This window comes from Chenopodium quinoa, unplaced genomic scaffold, assembly GCF_001683475.1.
Source record: "Chenopodium quinoa cultivar QQ74 unplaced genomic scaffold, ASM168347v1, whole genome shotgun sequence".
Classification (NCBI taxonomy): domain Eukaryota; kingdom Viridiplantae; phylum Streptophyta; class Magnoliopsida; order Caryophyllales; family Amaranthaceae; genus Chenopodium; species Chenopodium quinoa.
In genome coordinates, this window is record NW_018744062.1 from 1,911,750 (window position 1) to 1,931,726 (window position 19,977).

The 19,977-nt window shown below is 35.7% G+C and overlaps 3 protein-coding genes and 1 long non-coding RNA gene across 9 annotated transcripts; 2 read left to right on the forward strand and 2 right to left on the reverse strand.

Moving 5' to 3' along the window:
• The first annotated feature begins 313 nt into the window (after nt 1-313).
• Nucleotides 314-6,461, forward strand: LOC110690758. 6 transcript variants are annotated; one of them, XR_002505156.1, is made up of 6 exons: nt 342-857; nt 1,087-1,295; nt 1,991-2,091; nt 3,056-3,254; nt 4,213-4,395; nt 5,453-6,461. It is a non-coding gene; the product is annotated as an uncharacterized LOC110690758 (long non-coding RNA). The 6 variants fall into 6 exon arrangements; XR_002505154.1 differs by having other exon boundaries at nt 314-857; nt 1,932-2,091; nt 3,056-4,395; XR_002505155.1 differs by having other exon boundaries at nt 316-857; nt 1,996-2,091; nt 3,056-4,395.
• A 496-nt stretch (nt 6,462-6,957) lies between these two features.
• LOC110690755 (cell division control protein 2 homolog C-like) lies at nt 6,958-9,768 on the forward strand. The gene is made up of 5 exons (XM_021867649.1): nt 6,958-7,592; nt 7,671-7,764; nt 7,855-7,924; nt 8,097-8,235; nt 9,427-9,768. The coding sequence occupies exons 1-5, from the start codon at nt 7,059-7,061 to the stop codon at nt 9,517-9,519; spliced, it is 930 nt and encodes a 309-aa protein (XP_021723341.1). The 5' UTR covers nt 6,958-7,058; the 3' UTR covers nt 9,520-9,768.
• Nucleotides 9,769-9,961: 193 nt separating this feature from the next.
• On the reverse strand, nt 9,962-11,159 carry LOC110690757 (probable calcium-binding protein CML43). Its single transcript, XM_021867650.1, has one exon. The coding sequence runs from the start codon at nt 10,909-10,911 to the stop codon at nt 10,231-10,233; it is 681 nt and encodes a 226-aa protein (XP_021723342.1). The 5' UTR covers nt 10,912-11,159; the 3' UTR covers nt 9,962-10,230.
• A 2,011-nt stretch (nt 11,160-13,170) lies between these two features.
• On the reverse strand, nt 13,171-19,258 carry LOC110690759 (2,3-bisphosphoglycerate-independent phosphoglycerate mutase-like). Its single transcript, XM_021867652.1, has 10 exons — nt 19,025-19,258; nt 18,771-18,947; nt 18,476-18,603; nt 18,218-18,368; nt 17,886-18,089; nt 16,558-16,982; nt 15,755-15,947; nt 15,540-15,635; nt 13,879-14,034; nt 13,171-13,528 (listed from the first exon to the last, which is right to left on the reverse strand). Exons 2-10 carry the CDS (start codon nt 18,930-18,932, stop codon nt 13,364-13,366), a joined length of 1,680 nt encoding a protein of 559 aa, XP_021723344.1. The 5' UTR covers nt 18,933-18,947; nt 19,025-19,258; the 3' UTR covers nt 13,171-13,363.
• Between the last annotated feature and the right edge of the window lie 719 nt (nt 19,259-19,977).

The following is a 19,977-nucleotide window of genomic DNA, read 5'->3' on the forward strand; positions in this document are numbered from 1 at the left end:
CAGCAGAAAAGCGCTGTCTGAGACAGCGCTTTATGTTCAAGCATAAAGCGCTGTCTGAGACAGCGTTTTATGTTCAAGCATAAAGCGCTGTCTGAGACAGCGCTTTATGTTGAACATATAAAATAGTTGTAGTTGATTTTTTTTTTAAAAAAAAACCAGGGGTAAAACGCTGTCCGAGACAGCGATTTACCCTGGAAGCTTAGTTTGGTAAATAGTTTTGCCACGCAACCATTTTTGTCATTAGTTTACGTTTAGAGCTCAAATTGGAAAAACGTTCCTATCATTACCTGGTTTGACACGTGATGTGACACATATACAATTTTATGGACGCCTTATCTACAAACCTTAAAATGTTTCACTTGTTCCCTTATGAATAGTGATCACATGTGTGGGGTGCATGTGTGAGAAAGCTATGTGGCTTTGTTTATTTTTTTTTTTGCCGTGAGTTGATTGTGACCCTTCTATGCCTCCTGCGTCCCTCCCTCATTTCTCAGCTTCCTGCTTTCCTCTTTGGCTCTCTCCTCTCTCATCTTTCTCTATCTTGTAAGAGCTAATGCATGCGTTGCCAGCAAGAGCTTTGTCATCCTCTCAACTCAAAGTTTTTTTCTTTCAATTATAATGTTCTAGAATTCAAAAAACCCTAATTTCAGGGATAAATCCCAAAATTTGAAGAAATTAAGAGAAGATGAGGCGTCAGAGATAGAAGATCCATACTATTATGGCGTGGTTAAGAAAGAAGCCGCCAAATGTGAAGGTGTTTCTTGCGGTGGTCGCTTGAATGGCGGCTCTGGTTTGCTGAACCTGGAGATCTTTTGGTTGTGGCATGCTTGCTTTTCAAGTTCCTCACTATTCTACTGGTTTGTATTCATTTTTATTTATTTTTTAAATTTTAATTTCTGGGTTTGTTAAATTCTTTTGAAGTTCTTCCATAATAGTTTAATTATAAGCTTTGTTGTTGAAATTTATGTATGAGATATATCTCATGGTAGGTATTTTTTAAATTTTAATTTTTGTTTTTTCCAAAGTTTTTTAAATTCAATTTATGAATTAATTTACTTTAATTTGTGGGAAATTTGTAAGATGCAGGTGCCACCACTGCAATCTAGAAACTCGGCGTTTTGCTACCACCAACCACCGAGTCAACTCGCCTTCTGCCGATTACAGTTGCGGGCATCTTGTTTCTCAAATCCAACCCCATCATTCAATTCATCTTTGGACCCATCTCATTCAAATGGGTCTTCTTCGGAGCCCCGTATTTTCTCTCATCCGTCACATTCAAATTCAAAATTGTAAAGGTATGATTATTGTTGTTGCAATTTATGTGGATTTTTTTTCTTATTTTAATTGAAATTATAAATTATGGATTATTGAATAGATTTTCTCCAAATGCAATTATGATTGGCAATCATGGTTTAGATCCTGAAAATTAAGGTGGTATATATTGGCAATAATAGCGACCTTTATAATGGTGTTTTAAAGGTAGTGTTTTGTTCCGGTGTACAATGTACATACAATATGGTTTGATTTGCTCCGGTGAACATAGAATATGGTTTTTGATGCGGATTCAAAAAAAAATATGTGTGTGAAGAGATTTTATTTTTTAATGGTAATGGGAAGAGGCAAGTAAAAAAATGCAGTAGTTCTATTCCACATTTCCTTAGGATTGGATTTCAGAAGTGTGACAGAGTGTCATTGAATCCATTTAATTGATGATATCTTCTTTGATAGGGGGTTGTTTGCATCTTTTATCCTATGATTAAATGCTTTCTTGGCATTTTTTATCTTAAAAAATTGCTTGGCTTGCAATATCTCGCCTTTTTCACTTCTACCGTAGTGCACTATTCTTCATTCTTGTGATTTTCAATTGTTCCGTTCTATTTTACATGATTGAATAATTTCTGGGTTATTGTTTAATTTTCTTCATAATATAGGAGAGTATTAAGGTGATGATGATTTATTGGTGAACTCTTTATCATCTTTGATGCCGCAGGACAGCTTTTACTGGCTAAAGGTGATGTAGAGAAAGCATTTAATACATTCAAGATTGTACTTGATGGTGATCCCGATAATGTTCCCGCTCTTCTTGGACAAGTATATTTTCTCTCTATTTTGGTTAATGAAGAGACATTTATTACTTATGATAAAGGAAGCTGGATATTAGTTTTCTGGTGGCTTATTATGTAATTCTCCCTTTGTTATGTGCAAGTTCTTTTGAGTTTCTAACAGCTCATTCCGGCAGTTTATTTGTATCATGATTTTAACTTTTAAGTTTGTTGATGTTCTAACCATTGTGGTCAATTATTATAGTGGCACATACTTTATTATGGTGTTGCGTTACAACTTACAAGTTGTGGTTGATGCGGCGTAATTGTTATATGGGTCATTCAGCCGTGTCGTCCTTTGTCTGCTTTGTATTTGATTATTGGCCATTTAACCATACTTACTGTATTCGATTATTGGCCATTTAACCATACTCACTTGACCAATACATCTTGTATTCGATTATTGGCCATTTAACCATACTCACTATGTCCTATATTTAGCTTTCCATTTTGAGTGGCATAAGCCTAGAGATTAAATAATAATGTCCAAAGTTAAAGGGAAAATTGATTTTGGATAAAGATGGAAAAGTAGGAAGAAGCACTTAAGCATTGATGTTGAGAAAGAAAATAAAAGGATTATTTATGTGAATCATGAGATAGAAAGAGAGTGAATTTTCAACTTTAAAAACGAAATAAGGAATTTTATTGCTTACATCCTGAAAAGAAAAGTGGGAAGTCAAATTGGGGATAGAGTGATGGATTTTACAGTGATGGTTTTCTATTCAAGTGATGGTTTTCTATTCAAGTGATCGAACGAGTCTAAATGCTTATGGCTGCTGGTATGATATTTATGTTTTTGCTTGAATTAGTTTGGTTTGTGAAATTATATTGTGAGTTGGATTAAGTGTAATAGTTTTCAATGTTGTAAAAAATTTCTTGGTATTCTGAAAACTTTCACTGTTTTAAAGGAACAAAGGAGATGCATAATAATCAGTCACCTTGATTTTGCTTAGGTGCAGTGTTAAGGGATGAAAGGGGCGTAATTGTGGCTGCTAAGGTGCAACGGGTCAAGGGGTATCTCTCTGTCATGGTTCTGGAAGTATTGGCTGCGAGGATGGGAGTGGAAAGCAGCTTGAGCTTATGGGTATGAACGTGTGGAGCTGGAGTCAGGCACTCTTATTGTGACTAAGCTGATCAGCTCATTAAAGGCAGGTTAAGCATCATTGGACCTGATTATAATATTATTGATGATATAGTGACAAGTTTATGAATAGGGAGTTTGATACGAGTATTTTCTCTTGTTTTCATGTAAAAAAGGTTGAGTAATTGTGCTGCTCAACTGATGGCTAAGCAATACCCATCTAATGACTTTGAGCATATGTGCGTAGATAATTTCCCGTAGGTTGTTGTCTCACTTGCTGAACTTGATGTTGGTTGATGTTTTTTTACTATCGAATATAGTATGCTCTTTGAGCCTTTAAAAAAACATAGGGGGATTTACACATTATTGGTTGTGTAAGTGGTCTGTGGGAGTAGTATATTTGTGGTTGCCCTTTTTACTCAGTTGATTGGAGGATTAATTGCAGGTATAAGATGTCTTCATTTCTTTCCATTAATTATTTAGAGATATTGTACACATGTGTACATGACAGTATTGCCTTGTACTCATGGTAACATACCAAATACCTATATATTGTTAGAACATCAATTGTATAATTGACAAATGCCTGTGTAAAATCCAAATTTTGTTAAGCTCATGCTATAACCTATCTTGGTCTATTAGGGAATCATCCGAGAATTCGTAACTCTTTTGTATCTCTCTCAATTTATTGATATTGTTCTTAGTAGGTCATTTAATTTGTTGCAATTTGAATTAATTTTGTTTTTGAAAAGTATGGATTTGTGTTTAGGGATCTTACAAAATGTGGGTCAAATTTGAATCTAGGAATCGATTGTATTGATTTTGATGTGAGTAGAATTTGAATTTCAATGTTGAAATTTGCTATTGTTTTGGTTGGTTGAGCATTTGAGCTTGTGTTGTTCAATGTCATTTGGGAAGGGAATCTTGGGGTTTGTAGGAAATGGCTGTAAGATTCATGGATGGTTTCGTGATTTATAGAGAGAATGTACATGCTGTTGGAGTTAATTTGGATTAGTTTTTGTTTGGCAGGTGGAATAGAAAATCTAGAAATTTAAGCCAATAATGAAATCCAACGAACAAATAATGAAATAATAATGGAATTAAATTTAAAGAAAGGAAGGTTAGCTCATCTTGTTGAGCCTGGTGCCCCTTGTTTACTTAGCTGCTGTTCTTGAGTACCTTGTTCTCTCCTCCATTGAAGTAGTATTTGAGGTAAATTTTTCTTTTTATTCTTTAAATTATCAAATATCAATTTTGTAGATTTAATTAGTCTTAACTCTTAAACCTTTACTCTTTCCTACGACTTCATAATTCTATTTCATTTCATAATAAAGCACTAAAATCATTTATTTATGTCTAACTCTTAATTATTTGCCATCTAAACAAGGATTTATAACCAAATGCTATTATACATTACTAAATTAAGCATTTTGTGAACAGAGTACCATATTTTCTTCTAATAAATAAATGAATTATGTATTATTGTGATATGGTATTTTGGTTTGGTAGTTAGGGAGTTTGTTTTTCTTTTCTCATCACTTACAGAGTTACAATCTTGGAGTTGGGCCTGATTGCATTTATTAAGTAATGAAGTGCCAGCCAAAGAAATAAGAACACACTACTAAGGAATTGTTCTTGTGTATTCTTGGGAAACAATATAAGAGACTAACCGTCATCATATTCCCGTTCTAGATCTTAACATGCCATTTTTAATTTAGATGTATATTTGTGCATTTCTTGAAGTCATTATTATCTATTTTTATTGTATGTGGGAATTAATGTACACCAAATTTAGATTAAGCTTGCCTTTGATAAAATCCTCATCTGTGTTTAAACTCATGGGTCACTTTTGAGTTGCTAGAACTTCCATGTAAATATGTAAGTATTTCCTGGTGTTCAGGTGTTGCTCAACTTGGAGATCTTGTTGTTGCTCTTCAAGTTCCTCACTCTTCTACTGGTTTAATTTGTATGCATTTTTAATTATTTGGGAGAAAACATTCTTTGTACTATCCAAGGATTACCCCTGATAACGGATAAAAGCAAACATGAACAATCCCAAGTATGATTCATGGTCTTAAGTATCTTAACACATCATTTTGATTGTTTCAGGCTGTTAAATTGATTTGCTTATTAATTAGAAACTCATATGTTCAGTTTGGGGATTAGCATGTTGGGTTATCAAATTATTGTATTTGTTTAAATATGTTTGCTCCTTTCTACATTATTTTTTTTAAAACTCCTTTTTAGTGATCTTTATTGTTTATTTTAGAGGTTGTGGATATGAGGAGAAGAAAAGCAAGGGATAATAAATGCTCTTTATCAAGTAGCTTTTAATTTAAGGGACGTATGGCTGTTAGGGAAGAGCTCTTTTGGCGTCACATTGCTACTGATCATTTGTGTCCTTGCTGCAGCCTGGTGGGGGAGTCCGTGAATCATGTCCTTTTCGAATGCACAAAGGCTAAAGTGGTATGTGCGAGTAGTATCTTTCAAGCTCTGATTGATGAAGCTCCTGTAGGTTCTTTTATGGATAATTTGTTGTGGTTTGACAGCAAATTAGAGAAACAGGAATTGCGTATATTGCTTGCTCTAGCCTGGTCTAATTGGTATTGCAGGAACAAATTTTTTTCATGAGCAACAGTCCCTAAATGTTGTCTACACAGCAGCGAGTTTTGCTAAACTTATGTCTAATTATTGCTCCTACGCTAAGCGAGTCTTTGTGAAGCATGGTGCCCCTGCTGCCCCTATGGTCAGATCTTGGACGAAGCCTCCTGCTTGGATTACCAAGATCAATATTGATGCCCATATTACTGGGTCGTTTGCTTCGGTTGGGGCTGTGGCTCAAAATGAAAATGGTGGTTTGGTGTGGGCTACTGTCAGACGGCTGGAAGGAGAATGGATGTGGAAAGTGCTGAAGCTGCTGCTGTTAGATTCGGTTTACAACAAGCTAGTAGATGGGTAGCAGGAACAACAACTTGGGTTTCTCTCCTCTATGGCTAATTTATGATGATATTAAAGCTATGTCTAAATGGTTTGATTTTTTGTTACTTTTCACATGTCAAGAGAGTAGGCAATGTGGTGGCTCATCTCGTTGCGAGGTGTGACACCCGTGGTAGTACGGAGTTAGTTTGTATGAACTCCTTTCTCCAAAGCTTAATTACTTGGCGGAGAGCGATATTTAATAAATAGCCTGCTAATCTTGCTTCAAAAAAAGAAGCTTTAATATTTTAAAATATGTGCGATATTGACTAGGAACATTCCTAGCCTTATTTTGAGCTTAATTTTTTTTGTTGGGTAATCACTTACATGTTAATTCTCTATTGTTTGTAGTTCTATTAACTTGTATTATTGTGTATAAAAATTGTTACAAACAAACTAATATGAGATTTAAACAATAAAACACCCCATAACATAGTCTAAATAAAATCTCAAACCCAATTCCTTAAATAATTAAACAATTTTGTTCTATCGGCACAATTCTATTTATCGACATTTATGTTTACTAATTAACTTACGTTTATTTTAATGTCTATTAAGAAAGCAAACATACTAGCCAAAAAAAAAGTCACACTTTCGGCCTCGCTCACTAGCATCACTACATTGCGTGTACAACCCTAGTATATAGTATAGATTTGAATTTTGAAATTGTTGTATTGAACAAAAAAAAAAAAAGAAAAAAGGGTATAGAAAGTGCAAAGTGCAACGGTAACCTAAAAGAAAAGGGGAAGAGGGGAGTAGAAATAAAAAGGGATGACGGAGTGGACTAGTTATGTGAAAGAAGGGGGAAATTCAAAATTAAAAAGGGGCGCTCCTGGAAAATTAGGGTTTGTGAGATCGAGGAAGATCAATCGAAGAATCAATCAATCAGATTCCTGGAAATGGACAAGTACGAGAAGTTAGAGAAGGTAGGAGAAGGAACCTACGGAAAGGTATACAAGGCAAAGGAGAAAACGACGGGACAACTGGTGGCTCTGAAGAAGACGAGGCTTGAAATGGACGAAGAGGGAGTACCACCGACTGCTCTGAGAGAAGTTTCACTGCTGCAGATGCTGTCTCAATCTCTGTATGTTGTTAGATTGCTGTGTGTTGAACATGTTGACAAGAAGAACAGCACCACTGGAATTGCGAAACCCTTACTGTACTTGGTGTTTGAGTATCTTGACACCGATCTTAAGAAATTCATCGATTCTCATCGCAAGGGTCCCAATCCTCGTCCTCTCCCTCCTACTCAGGTTCAGAGCTTTCTCTTTCAACTTCTTAAGGGTGTTGCTCACTGCCACAGTCATGGTGTTCTTCACAGAGATCTCAAGCCCCAGAATCTTCTTGTTGACAAAGATAAGGGTATTCTTAAGATTGCTGATCTTGGTCTTGGAAGGTCTTTCACTGTCCCTATGAAGAGTTATACCCACGAGGTTATATCTCTTTCCCTTTCTCTGTTATTCATTTCCTTTTCTTTCTTTGTAACAATGTCATCTTATTAACCTCTCCAGATCGTCACCCTGTGGTATCGAGCACCCGAGGTTTTGCTTGGTTCTACCCATTACTCCACTGGCGTTGATATTTGGTCTGTTGGTTGCATCTTTGGTAAACTCTTTTTTCTCTTCTCAGTCTTCTGTTTGATCACCTGCCTTATTAAACTGCATGATTTTCCAATTAATGCTCATCCTTGTGCAGCTGAAATGGTGAGAAGGCAAGCTTTGTTTCCTGGTGATTCAGAATTTCAACAACTTTTACACATTTTCAGGTACCAATTAACTTTGTTTTCTGCTTTTGCTTCATTCATGTCAACTTCATCTCATTACCCTTGCATTTGCTGTTTCATTGTTGAAGTTTTTGCTGCACTAAAAATACATTGTAAAGAGAAACCTTAGCAAATTTAAAAGAGGTTCATGTTTTTTTTCTGTTGATCATGTCAGGTTGTTGGGAACTCCAACTGAGGAGCAGTGGCCTGGAGTAACTGCTCTGCGGGACTGGCATGTGTATCCTGTGTGGGAATCTCAGAATCTTGCTCGAGCAGTTCCATCTTTGGGGGCCGATGGTGTTGATCTCTTATCTGTGAGTACTTCACATCCATTCCTATTTTTGATGGGTTTTTCCGCAGCTACATCAATTGTGGTACTTATTCCTCTATTTAGGGGGTGTTTGATTAGAACAATGGAAACAAAGTGCAAAGGAAACAAATAAGAGGGGGAAAAGGAATCATGTAACTATTACCTTTTCATTTGTTTGGTTTAAATATGGATAGGAATCAATATGTGTGAGGAGGGTAAGGATTTATGTTAGCTTAGATATTAGAGTGGTAACAATTGGGTGGAATCCCTTGTCCTTAGGTAAAGGTAATTGTTACCAAATCTCTTTATCGAACATTGGATAATGGTAATGGTTTAACCAAATCTGTTTCCAACCTAAAAAATACACTAACCAAACATGCTCTTAGTAGAAATTGCACATGAATGAAATTCTTGATAACAGGATCCAATGCAAGTCACATATATAACAACACCAAGAAATGATGCACTTTAGGAGGGGGAGAAGGTTAGATCAGTAGGTAGTGGTGGTGGTGGAGTCAGGGGTTTGGGTCTCAAAATTTGACAATAATTATTTTTCATGGCTTTGTTTTGTTGTCTATCCTTTCTTCTGCCCCTCCATTTCTATCTTTCCTTTTTAATTTGTGCAACCCAACTGCATTTTTTCCCTCTCATCTCGCTTTGCCAGCACAATTCTCAAGTCTAATCTACAATAAGTATGCTTTCAAACAAATGTTCCCCATCTGCTAGATGGTAAGCTTGACATGTGCACCAATTAAAATCTACAGAAAAAGTTAATACTTGAAGCTACACTCTTATGACTTACAAGACCCCACAACTCAATGTAATTTAAAATCTTTTTGGTGTAAAAAATACTCTTTAAGTTGCATTTGCCAGATGCTTTCTAGTGTCACTGTTATTTAGATTTTAGATTAAGTGATTACTTTTAAGTATGTCAACAATACAAGTCATTTAAGGGAAGAGAAGCTGAACAAAAGTAGGTCATGGAAAGGGGAGTGATTTAAATTTGTTTAAAGACTAATGAATATCCTCCTAACTTCATTTTGAACATCCTTTTGAATTTGCCTTGATATCCTAATGATAGAGAAATGATGAAGGCAGATCTATATTGCTATTTCATCCCATATATTAATTCAATTTAGTATTTTTTTATACCTTTGAAAAAAGACAACTGAGATTCTTTGTTTTGGGTTTGTAGAAAATGCTCAAATATGATCCAGCTGAAAGGATCTCGGCCAAGGCAGCACTGGATCATCCATACTTTGATAATCTTGACAAGTCTCAATTCTAGAAATGGTGTAGGATTTCACTGAATATAGGGACTATTGTTGGTGTAATATTTTCAATGTATGATTACTGTTGAACGTGTCATCTGCTTGGTGATATAATTTCATGAACTTGTTGAAATGCTTGTGAGAACTCTGGTTTGTATAAAGATATATTTGTCGGGGATGATGAAGATAAGAAATTGTTGTTGCCTTCTTAAGAGTATAAACAAACAAGAAAATTTCACAATTGATTTAATGTGCTTTTCTGCTAATATTGGGTGATGAAATTTTCTTCTACTGTCTTCCCTGCAATAGTTAGCCTTCCTGAGTTCCTGAAAGCAGATATTTTCCATCTTTCTTTTCATAGAAGATGCTGACAAAGTATGTCCTTTACTACATATTACGAGTGTCATTAAGAAAAATGTGTATAAATTAGGTCTAAAATAAACACAAGACTGAATGAGCTTTAGTGTAGAATGAGTTGAATCATTGTGATGATGATGCAATCTAATGATAAATAAGGTTGTAAAGAATTCGATTACAGGAAGATGTAGTTAGCCTGTGAGGAATTTGAATACAGGAAAGTTGTAGAGTATAAACGTAGATGATAGATAAAATTATTAGAATAGATATATGTGATCCAGTAAATGAACAAGGCAGAACAAATGCAAAAGTAAAATAATTGTGGACGACATATTGGTAAAATAGAAAAGAAAAGAAGCCTAATTTATTAATTAAGCAGAAGGAAGAAGAAGGGTACGGGACATCATATGCTTGAATTCGAAGAAATCAACACGGCCATCGTGGTTGTCATCAAAGGAGGAGATCATGTGCTGGATGTGGTGGAGCTCTTGTTGTGCCTCTGGGAAACCCAATTTGGAAAGCACTTGCTGAAGCTCAGTGGCGGAGATGTATCCGTCGCCATCGGAGTCGAACACCTTAAAAGCTTCGTTGAGATCAGATTCCACCTGATCTTGTTGGTGATGGGTTACATCTTGAAAGTGATCATTATGATCATGGCAGTCAAAGAAGAAGGTGGTGTGCAGGGAGTTGTGAAGGGACTCGAAATCGTCGAAAGCGAGGCCGTGGTAGCCAGGCTTGATGAAGGAGGTGACAATGGAGTGGAGCTCTATGTCATCATTATTATGATCATCTTCCTTGTCTTCGTCAAGGCCAAGCAGTACAAGTGCCTGTTTGATTTCATCGACAGTGATGAGGCCGTCTTTGTTCTTGTCAAACAGATCAAACACACGCCTTAGCCTCAATGAATTCAAGCTCTCGCTTCTTAGCTTGAATGAACGTGAAGCTGATACCGATGACTTTTTCCTGCTCAATCTCCTTCTACTCGCTTCTTTTTCCATCTTCTCCGAATTTGATGCTTGATCCATTTGATCCGTTGTTACTTCTTCTCCCATCTAATTTTACTTAATAATTAATTACTTAATGCCGATGATTGATGGATCCAGATCCAATGGCAATCAGTCAGACAGACAGGAGTTAAGTTTATAGGGTGGGTTTGGTTTGTGTTTTTATAATTCCATTCAACATTTCAACCTACGATTTCGTATTAATCAAATTATTCTATAATAAATTATTTGGACAATAATGGTCGACAATGAAACGAATCAACCGTGTCTTTCTCGTCTACATTTCTTATCAAGTGTAAAACCCCTGGCCACGCGGCTTTGACGCCCACCCTAATTCCTTAATTTACCAATCCCCCTCTCACATTCATTAATTTTTAGATTTTTAACGGATTATTCAGTATATTATGTTTCGATCATGACCTTACCTTGCTAGACTTTGTTAATCTCGTGTAAATAATCTTCTTTCGTTGTATTAAAAATAAAAGACTTTGTTCATCTATTTTGTCATACACAACTTTTTATTTCCTCTGTTTTTATTTAATTGATTGTTCCACTTTTAAAGCAACGAACATTGTCCATTCAGGTTGACAATTCAGTTCTAATTCTTGTTAAAATCTTTTGGATGCAAATTGGTTTGGGTCGATTATGAAATAATAGTGGGTCAGTCTAATTTAGATGTTTTTTAATTGAGTTGTAATGGCGTTGGATCATGTTTATGTTAGATGATTTAGTGCTTGATTTAGGTGTACAAAAATCTGGGACAAATGATGTAGACGAGATTTGATCACAAGTTTTGGATACCACCCTTTTGTTGGTGCAAAAATGCAAACAAGTCAATGATGCTCCTATGTAGGGAAAGAGTATCGTAGGGGTGTGCCCTTAAGAATCACTAGCCTTTAAGTTAAAGTGTACAACATACATATGACTAATGCGGCAAGAGATTAAAGATAAATTAATTGATCATCAAACGAGAATACAATACAAGTATGAGGGTTTAGAGAGAGAAATAGACTAACGATTAAATTAGATCCAAGAAGGGAGAGTTACTTCATTATTAATCACAATTGCAAATTTGCTAATCTCTCCACGAGTTCACAACACTCTACCGTTATCAGTTTATCATTGCCACTAATTCACAATACTATTTTAGGCTATCAAGCCTAGGATGCCAAGAAATTAAGAAAGCTTAAAGAAACATAAATTGTAGTTTGATTATAGATTTGATGATTTGAGGGTCTGTTCTCATACGTTAAAATTCAGTTCAGTTCAGTTTTGCTCAATTCAGCTCAGTTCAGTTCAGCTCCTAATTTCCTTCTCTTATAAAATATTCATATCAGTTCAACTCAATTCAGTTCAGTTCAGCTGAGTTAAGTCAATGAGAACAGACCCTTATCCTTGTTCGTGTTTCTCGTGACCTTCCCCGATTTGGGCTGTATGACACAATATTGGGTCCAAAGACTTAGAGTCCAATCGTGGATTAGGTCTTGTGTAGTGACCAAGTCAACAAAAATAAAGAAAAATAGGACTAATTCTCTCAAAATTTAACCAATTAAGCTCCTTGAACAACCACATTTTAATGTTTGTTTTGTTTACATTTTCAAGTAATGTTTCATGGAAACTTACTCCACATTTCCAATTCTTAGGAATATTCTAATCTTGTTTCGTTTAAATCAAATTTCCATAATTTTGATTGAGGTTGTTTACCACCTCATTTGCAAGGAGTGTAAAAATCCCATAATTAATGGGTTTGACAATTATAATACATGGAAAAAATTCATATGCTGTAGACAGTGTATTGGTAAGATTGATGGTGAAAGTTAGTGAGCAACTTTGACAAAAGAAAAGTGAAAGTGCTTAAATTGGCATTAATTTCAGGAATTGGCTTGCAAATTGCAAATGTGAAGATTTGAATTCTATGCTCCAAATTATACACGGCCAGTTAGATTTGTCAGAATAAGCTTCCTGACGACTTATGAATACTTGGGGAGTTGGGAATTGCTATGGTCAACATCTTTCTAGATCTGCAGATATCACAAAAGTAAGCTCCTCTTCCAAGTGAGTAAGTCAGCTGCTGAATGCTATCATAATTCTTACGTTAAGCCAGCTTAATTGATAAAAAAATAATGACAAAAGCGACTGATGATTAACGATTTTTGGGTTTAAAAAGAAAAGTGTTTTAGACTTAATAGATTACAAAAATGACAAGTTGATAAAAGCCATTAGCTTGCATAGCCATTATTAAGGTCCATAAGGACAATAACAAACAATAAAGCAATAAGCTTAAAAGATCAAAGGGCTAGAAGGATATAACAATAAAAAACAGGGAAAAATATAACCAGTAGACTCAATGAACTGAAGTAATGAACCACCATGCTGATTTGAATCTTGTAAAACAAATAAAGATAATCAAAATTCAAAACTGTTTTGCCAGGATCTTTCCTCCAGATAATTTTTTTTATTACACGATATGAAGGGTTTTTACTGATCTTTAGTCCCTAGCCTAGTTGTCTGCAACCTCAATAAGGGTTGGCTCATAGTCACTAGGAGCCTCATATCCATGTAGGTTGATCACCGTGGCTGCAACATTGGCAAGACCACCATCAGGTACATCATTGCGGAATCTAACACCAGGAGCAAGGCCAGGACCACCAATTGCAATTGGCACCTAAATGAGATAATACCAAATAATTAAGAGAAAATTCTTCTTGCATAATAATACTTCCTATGGCCAAGGAAGTAATACCCAGGTTTTTTTAGGGGGGGGGGGGGGGGAGGTGGGGAAAGACCATAGCAGAGTCGGAAATATGATTTTAAAATCAGTGAAGACCAAAAGTTAAAAAGGGCACCTAAACCGAATATAAGACCATCTGATACATGTATTCATTGTATCGTATTGTCAACTGTAGGCCTCTTGATAATCAAGAGTGGTAGAAACTCCCAGCTCCCCGACCCACCCCACCCCCCAAATGTCAGAATATAAAAGGACATTATGTAATCACCAACCAGACCACATACCGGTTGTAACGTGTGAGATGTAAGAATCTGAACTTTTCCGTCCTTGTCAAGTTGAGGCTGCCCTTTCTTGTCCCTCTTTACCATGTCTTCAGCGTTTCCATGATCAGCAGTAACAACATATATTCCACCAACTTGCTCGATGGCATCAAATATCATCTGCAAAGCATCCAACCAATCAAAATGACTACCTCTAAATCTCAAATAGATACACTAACAGACAAGGGTTGACCACATGTTAAAATATAGCATGAGTCAATGGGACCATTGAGATTTGAGAGCACGAGAAAAACTCTATTGAGTAAAATTCCTTTAAGATTTGTAATGAAGCAATCTCTTCAAATTCATAGTTAAGTAGTTGATCAAAAGTAATTGCGAGTAAGGCACGGCAGAGATATCTCAATAGTGTGTGATTTACGAACAAAAACCATCTTACATTGATATCTTAATCCAAGTGGAGTTTCCACAATTAACATATTTTGAAAGACTTGCATAAAATTATATCCAATTATATCCTTTTAAATCAACAATTACAAGTCTCCTCGATTAAACCACTCTTGTAGGTATTTGCGCACACACCAAGAGGGTCACACTCGCAGCACGACACCTATTCATGCTCACTTTATTCCCCTTTTACAACAAACTATTTCTTCACCATGTGAAACATACTCTCTGGGCATGCACATTGAGTGAGAGTAAATAGCAGGAAGAGAGTATTTTTCTTTGGTTAATAGAGTAAAAAGCAGGATTGTATCCTCAGATCCAGATCCATGGTCTGAAAATTTGGATACAAATCCTATTTTTGAGACAAGAATGAAGTCAATGTAGAACCTGTGGATCCATTTTGTAATAGGTACAATTTTATAGAAGTATTTTCTAGACACCAAACTAATTTATGAAACTTTATTTTTTTTAATATATTAAACTTCCTAACCAAAATTAATGTAGTTGTAAAGATTGTAAGAAAGTAAAACATGATGAACTAGACACTGGATCAGGTGGATCTTAATCTGGATCCTTGACAAAATCAGTTCTTGATTGACAATCAGTCCAGATCTCATTTACGGAAACAAGACTTTAATTTGTGGAGTAAGAAAAATAATCTAGGCACTTCTCAATTTGACATCTCAAACTAATTTTTAAAGAACTCAATCATGCATCAGGAGTTCTTTACATTACTTCGAAGACTAAAAAGAAAAATGGAAAATAGTTTTTTTTTTTTTTTTTCTTTTTTGGTGGGGGGGGGGGTATAGAGGGAGTGGAGAATAAAAGAAAGGTATAAGCTATGAACACCTTGAAGCACCAAGAAATATATAGACAGATGAACTGGCAGTCATGGTAAAGCTAATTTAAGTGTTCAAAGAGGGAAATGATGTGAGGACCTCTACTGTTTTAACGAGTCCAAATTATTACATTCACCTAAAATTTAGTATAGAGGCAGATGACCAATAACTCACTCACATCTGTCATCCTCAAAATAGGAAGAGAAAAAAAAAAAAAAAAAAACAAAAAAAAAAAAAAAAAAAGTCCACATTTCAATCACCTCAACCCCAGCATACAAGGTCAAACCAAGTACAACATCAGAGACTGCCACTGGACAGAGGGCATGAGTAAACCTGGAAGTAGAAATGAGATTAAAACAAATACAACAGCAAGAAGTGTACCTTGACAGCTTTATCAGCAGCCTTGCAAGCAACAACTGTGGCTTCTACATCACCAGTATGGCCAACCATATCACCATTGGGTATGTTGACACGGATCTGAACAGATTTTTTTTAAAAAAAATTATTAGTTCTTTTTTATTCCTTTTTTTTTTTTTTTTTCCTTATAAGGGTAAAGAGCTCCTTCAAGGATGCTACGAAAAGGAATTTCTAGTTACCTGATGGAATTTGCGGCTCAGAATGGCATCCCTTGCCCTTTCACCAATCTCCAAAGCCTTCATTAGAGGCTGTTCATTAAAACTAATGCCACTATCACTAGGAATTTCAACATACTCCTCCAATTCAGAGTTAAAGTAACCTGAGCGATTCCCGTTCCAGAAAAAGGTAACATGTCCAAACTTGACTGTTTCACTGTAACATGGAAAAGAGATCATTTGAAAAAGTTACGACAAGTAATTGCCTTGAATAGTTAAACCACAGCTAAAAACACATGCAGAAAGCCAAATGCAACACATCTCCAATTAAAACAGCAGGGCTTTTACTGGTTCATATATCATGCCGAAGCAGGCCACAAGAAGACTTTAAAAAAGAGAATTCACTACTACATTGCAGCTGAACTGGAAAGAGCATTACAGCAAGCTAATCTTAAGCTAAACCTCAAGTAAAAAATAATCATCAAATTCTATCAGGAGTCCTAGTCTATAATGGAGAAATTGAAGGTAGGTGCTTTTGACAGGGCATACTATTATCTAAGCAAAGATCAATGGCAAATAAAGCAGAAAGGCAGTGAAAAAAAGGATTATCTTCCATCATATTAATCAAAGTGCAACACTACTTCAGCACATTCTCAAGAGCATGTAGAATCATTTCTGCATAAATCCAATCAGATAGCATGACATGACAATATGACATTAATCCTTCTCACTAGTATAGCAACATAAGCAATTAGATTATTATAGCAATATTGATTAGGTATAAACAAATCAGCAGGTATGCAACATCAGAAACCATTAACACTCACCTGCAAGCAAATGTTCGCACACCATTGTGAACTAAATACTCCCCAGAAGTTCTCTCAATTTCCGGAGGAGAAACAAGGTAATGACTGGGAAGCTTCAACTCTCCATCATATTGAAGCATACCAGCATAACGGATTTTAGGATGGCGAACTCTGTCAAAGTGATCAAATTTTTCATATTCAAGCGCCTTCGCAAGCATAGTCATGCGATCAGCCCGGAAATTAAATGTGACAACAGCATCTCCATCTACTATCGGACCAACAGCCTTTCCATTCTCATCCACAATAACAAAAGGTGGTAAATACTGGTCGTTAGCCTTAGTCTCCTCCCTCAATTTCTTGACAGCCTCAACTGCATTCCTGAACTTGTATGGAGCTTCACCAAGCACTTGAGCATCCCATCCTCGCTTCACAACCTCCCAATCATTCTACAAAACAAAGGGCAAGATGCACAGACAATTAATTGGAGTATGGACAAACTTGAACAAGATAAAATGCACTCAGCAAAGAATTATTTATGCAGTAAGTGAAAAATCAGTATCAACTACACCCAAATCAAGTATGTAAAGGACAAAAACTGCATAGGGATACTAAAAAAAGAAGGTTTGGGTTGGAATAAAGGATAAATCCACAAATGTTCACTGCATACAGCCATAAATAAAAATCATTTATGGCCTCAACTTAAGTATACTTCTAGCATCTAGAAATTAAACGAAGACCCATAGACCATAAAGTACGTATCAATATTATTGCCAAATGTCATTAAGAATCAAGCTTTTAGGAGCATATCCAATCTATATGCAGCCAGCAACATCAGTTTCACAAACCTCTTTTAGAGGATAAAGAAAACTTACAAATTTGGTCCCTCCTATCCAAGTAGGCTAACAAAAAAGCGCAGTTAAAGGAATTTTAATGGATACAATAGATGGTCTTATAGCCCAAGTCTTTTCCCATTGGGCTAAATTACCACTATAAGGCAAGAAAGTTGTGAGTTTCACGTGTGTAGAATACAATGGGGAGGAGCATGTATGGTATTTATGGAAGTAAAATGTGCAAAATGGCTAGTCTACTAGAGGTCTTTATGTTGAGCTAGATAAACAAAACCAGTAAAGGAATCGATCAAGAGAAGCAGCACACTAAAAATGTCAATATTTCACTGATAATGTGATGTCTAACAGTCAAATATGGAATATTCATCTGCAAACATTGTCCCTTAATGTGTAATTTCTAAAAACAATACAAAAGGAAGACAGTGGGCACAGGAATCAAAGTACAAATACATAATGCACTACATTGTCCAACAAGCTGTAAAACTTATAATGACTACTAACCTCATAGCGATCCATAGTAACATACATGCGACCACCACCAGATGCAACCTGGGCATCGATACCTTTCTCGCGTAACTGTGAAAGATCATTCTCAAGAGTTTCTACAAAGCCTATACTTGAACCATCTAAAACATCACGGCCATCAGTAAGAATATGAACACGGATTCTCTTGGCACCACGTTCAACGGTCCCTTTCAATAACAACTGAAAAGAAGCAATTGTAAAGTAAGAAAAACAAAAGTTAGCACAAATTGGAGAAATATCAAAATGATAACACAATACAAAAATGAAAACCTACGTAGACTTGACTCATGATTCAAGAAAATCAATACCTGTAGCTGATCAAGACGAGAATGAACACCTCCATCACTTAGCAAACCAATGAAGTGAACTGTATTAGTTTGAAAACACTCCTTGATGTAGTTAAAACCTTCATCCTCAAAAATTTTCCCAGAGGCAAGAGCTTTGTCAACAAGCTTGGCCCTAAAAAAAAAAGATTTATGTGTTGTTGAGCAAGAGCTTACTAAAAGTAAAATTAAAATCGCAAAGGTAAAGAAGAAATAACCAGAGATAAAAGAAGAAGAACAGACCCTTGAGCATAAATACGGCCGGCACCCAAAGCGTTGTGTCCAACTTCACTGTTGCCCATATCATCTTCTGATGGAAGTCCAACAGCGGTACCATGAGCCCTAATCAACCTCCACTTCTCAGGGGCACCCTGGAGATAATTGATCAAATCGAATCAAATGATAAAACCCTAATCAAAACTGAAACAATCTCTCTTAATCTGAAATAATTCATAAATAAATCAATTATAAAATCAAATGAAAACCTGAAACCATCAAAACTCTAATCAAAACTGAAACAATCTCTCTAAGTCTTAACCTGCTTGAGGGAATCCATGGTGGGAGTCTCAGCAACATGGATACAGTTGTACTTATCAGGATTAGCTTCGCCCCAACCATCGAGCACAATCAAAGCCAATATCTTATCCTTTGGCAGCTTAGGGTGATCTGCCAATTTGAATGATAACTCTGAACTTCCCATTCTCTCAATTAATTCCTGACAATTCAATACTAAACCCTATCAATAAATCAACAATCAACAATCAACAATCAAATCTTAGATCAGAAACATACCGATTTTTATTGATGTCGATTAACTCAGATGAGGCAGACAAATCTTCTAAATTAGACTACTCACTTCGATACTTTATAGAAGAGGTGGCTCACTCTAATTGCAGCGCACTCGCCACCTTTAAATTACTAGGGTATTCTTTTCTTTTTTCTTTTGTTTAATTAATATAAAAAAAAACAAGGGGCTTTCAGAAAGCAGAGGTCATCACACACTTCTCTGATTAGCCGATCCGGAATATTCGTTGAATAAATATACATCTCAATATTTTTTATTCTTTTCTTTGGGAAGGGGTTCAAACTTCAAAGGTCCACATGCATGCCAACACTGCCAACCCCAATACCTAACCGGCTTACCGATATTTTTTTTTTTTTTTTTTTTTTTTGACAGATTACCGATATCTTTCTTAGGTTCTATTTTGTGTAGCATAATTTCAGTTTAGTTTAATTCGTTTTTTTTCTTACAAAATTTACTTTAATTCCTATGGATTAATTTTTTATGAAATAAATTATTCATTTCAGCTTTGTTTATGGCATGTTCTCTTTATTTTAATTTTAGTTCGGTTCAACTCTAATCATTTCAGTTCCAAATTTCCTTCTGCACATGCCCCTGATTTATGAAATAAAAACTTTTGCATGCCCCGGTTTACAATAATTTTATTGCACATCGTACATTTTGTGACCCATTTTTTTCTTACAAAAGTGACATTTTTTTTTCATAAAAGTGACCCATATTTTACAAAAACGCACTAATGTTCGCCGACGTCCCCGCCATATCCATTGGTGGTGGGTTGCATTTCTGTCATTGCATTTACATTAGCAACACAGTAATTGCAATACAAAACTAGCTCCAATCATTTGATCACATTCACCAAACATAGATCAATAAGAACACACAACCACAATTTGTTTAAATAGAAGAATCTATTACATATTACTAAAGAAGAACCTAAAATGAT

What these genes read in the sequence shown, in the direction of transcription:
- LOC110690755 (XM_021867649.1), top strand. Translation starts at nt 7,059, where the DNA reads ATGGACAAGTACGAGAAGTTAGAGAAGGTAGGAGAAGGAACCTACGGA. An exon ending in TGAAGAGTTATACCCACGAG is followed by an intron (nt 7,593 to 7,670) that starts GTTATATCTCTT and finishes TAACCTCTCCAG; the next exon opens with ATCGTCACCCTGTGGTATCG. An exon ending in GTCTGTTGGTTGCATCTTTG is followed by an intron (nt 7,765 to 7,854) that starts GTAAACTCTTTT and finishes ATCCTTGTGCAG; the next exon opens with CTGAAATGGTGAGAAGGCAA.
- LOC110690757 (XM_021867650.1), bottom strand. Translation starts at nt 10,911, where the DNA reads ATGGGAGAAGAAGTAACAACGGATCAAATGGATCAAGCATCAAATTCG.
- LOC110690759 (XM_021867652.1), bottom strand. Translation starts at nt 18,932, where the DNA reads ATGGGAAGTTCAGAGTTATCATTCAAATTGGCAGATCACCCTAAGCTG. An exon ending in CCATGGATTCCCTCAAGCAG is followed by an intron (nt 18,604 to 18,770) that starts GTTAAGACTTAG and finishes AATTATCTCCAG; the next exon opens with GGTGCCCCTGAGAAGTGGAG. An exon ending in TTACTATGGATCGCTATGAG is followed by an intron (nt 16,983 to 17,885) that starts GTTAGTAGTCAT and finishes TTTGTTTTGTAG; the next exon opens with AATGATTGGGAGGTTGTGAA.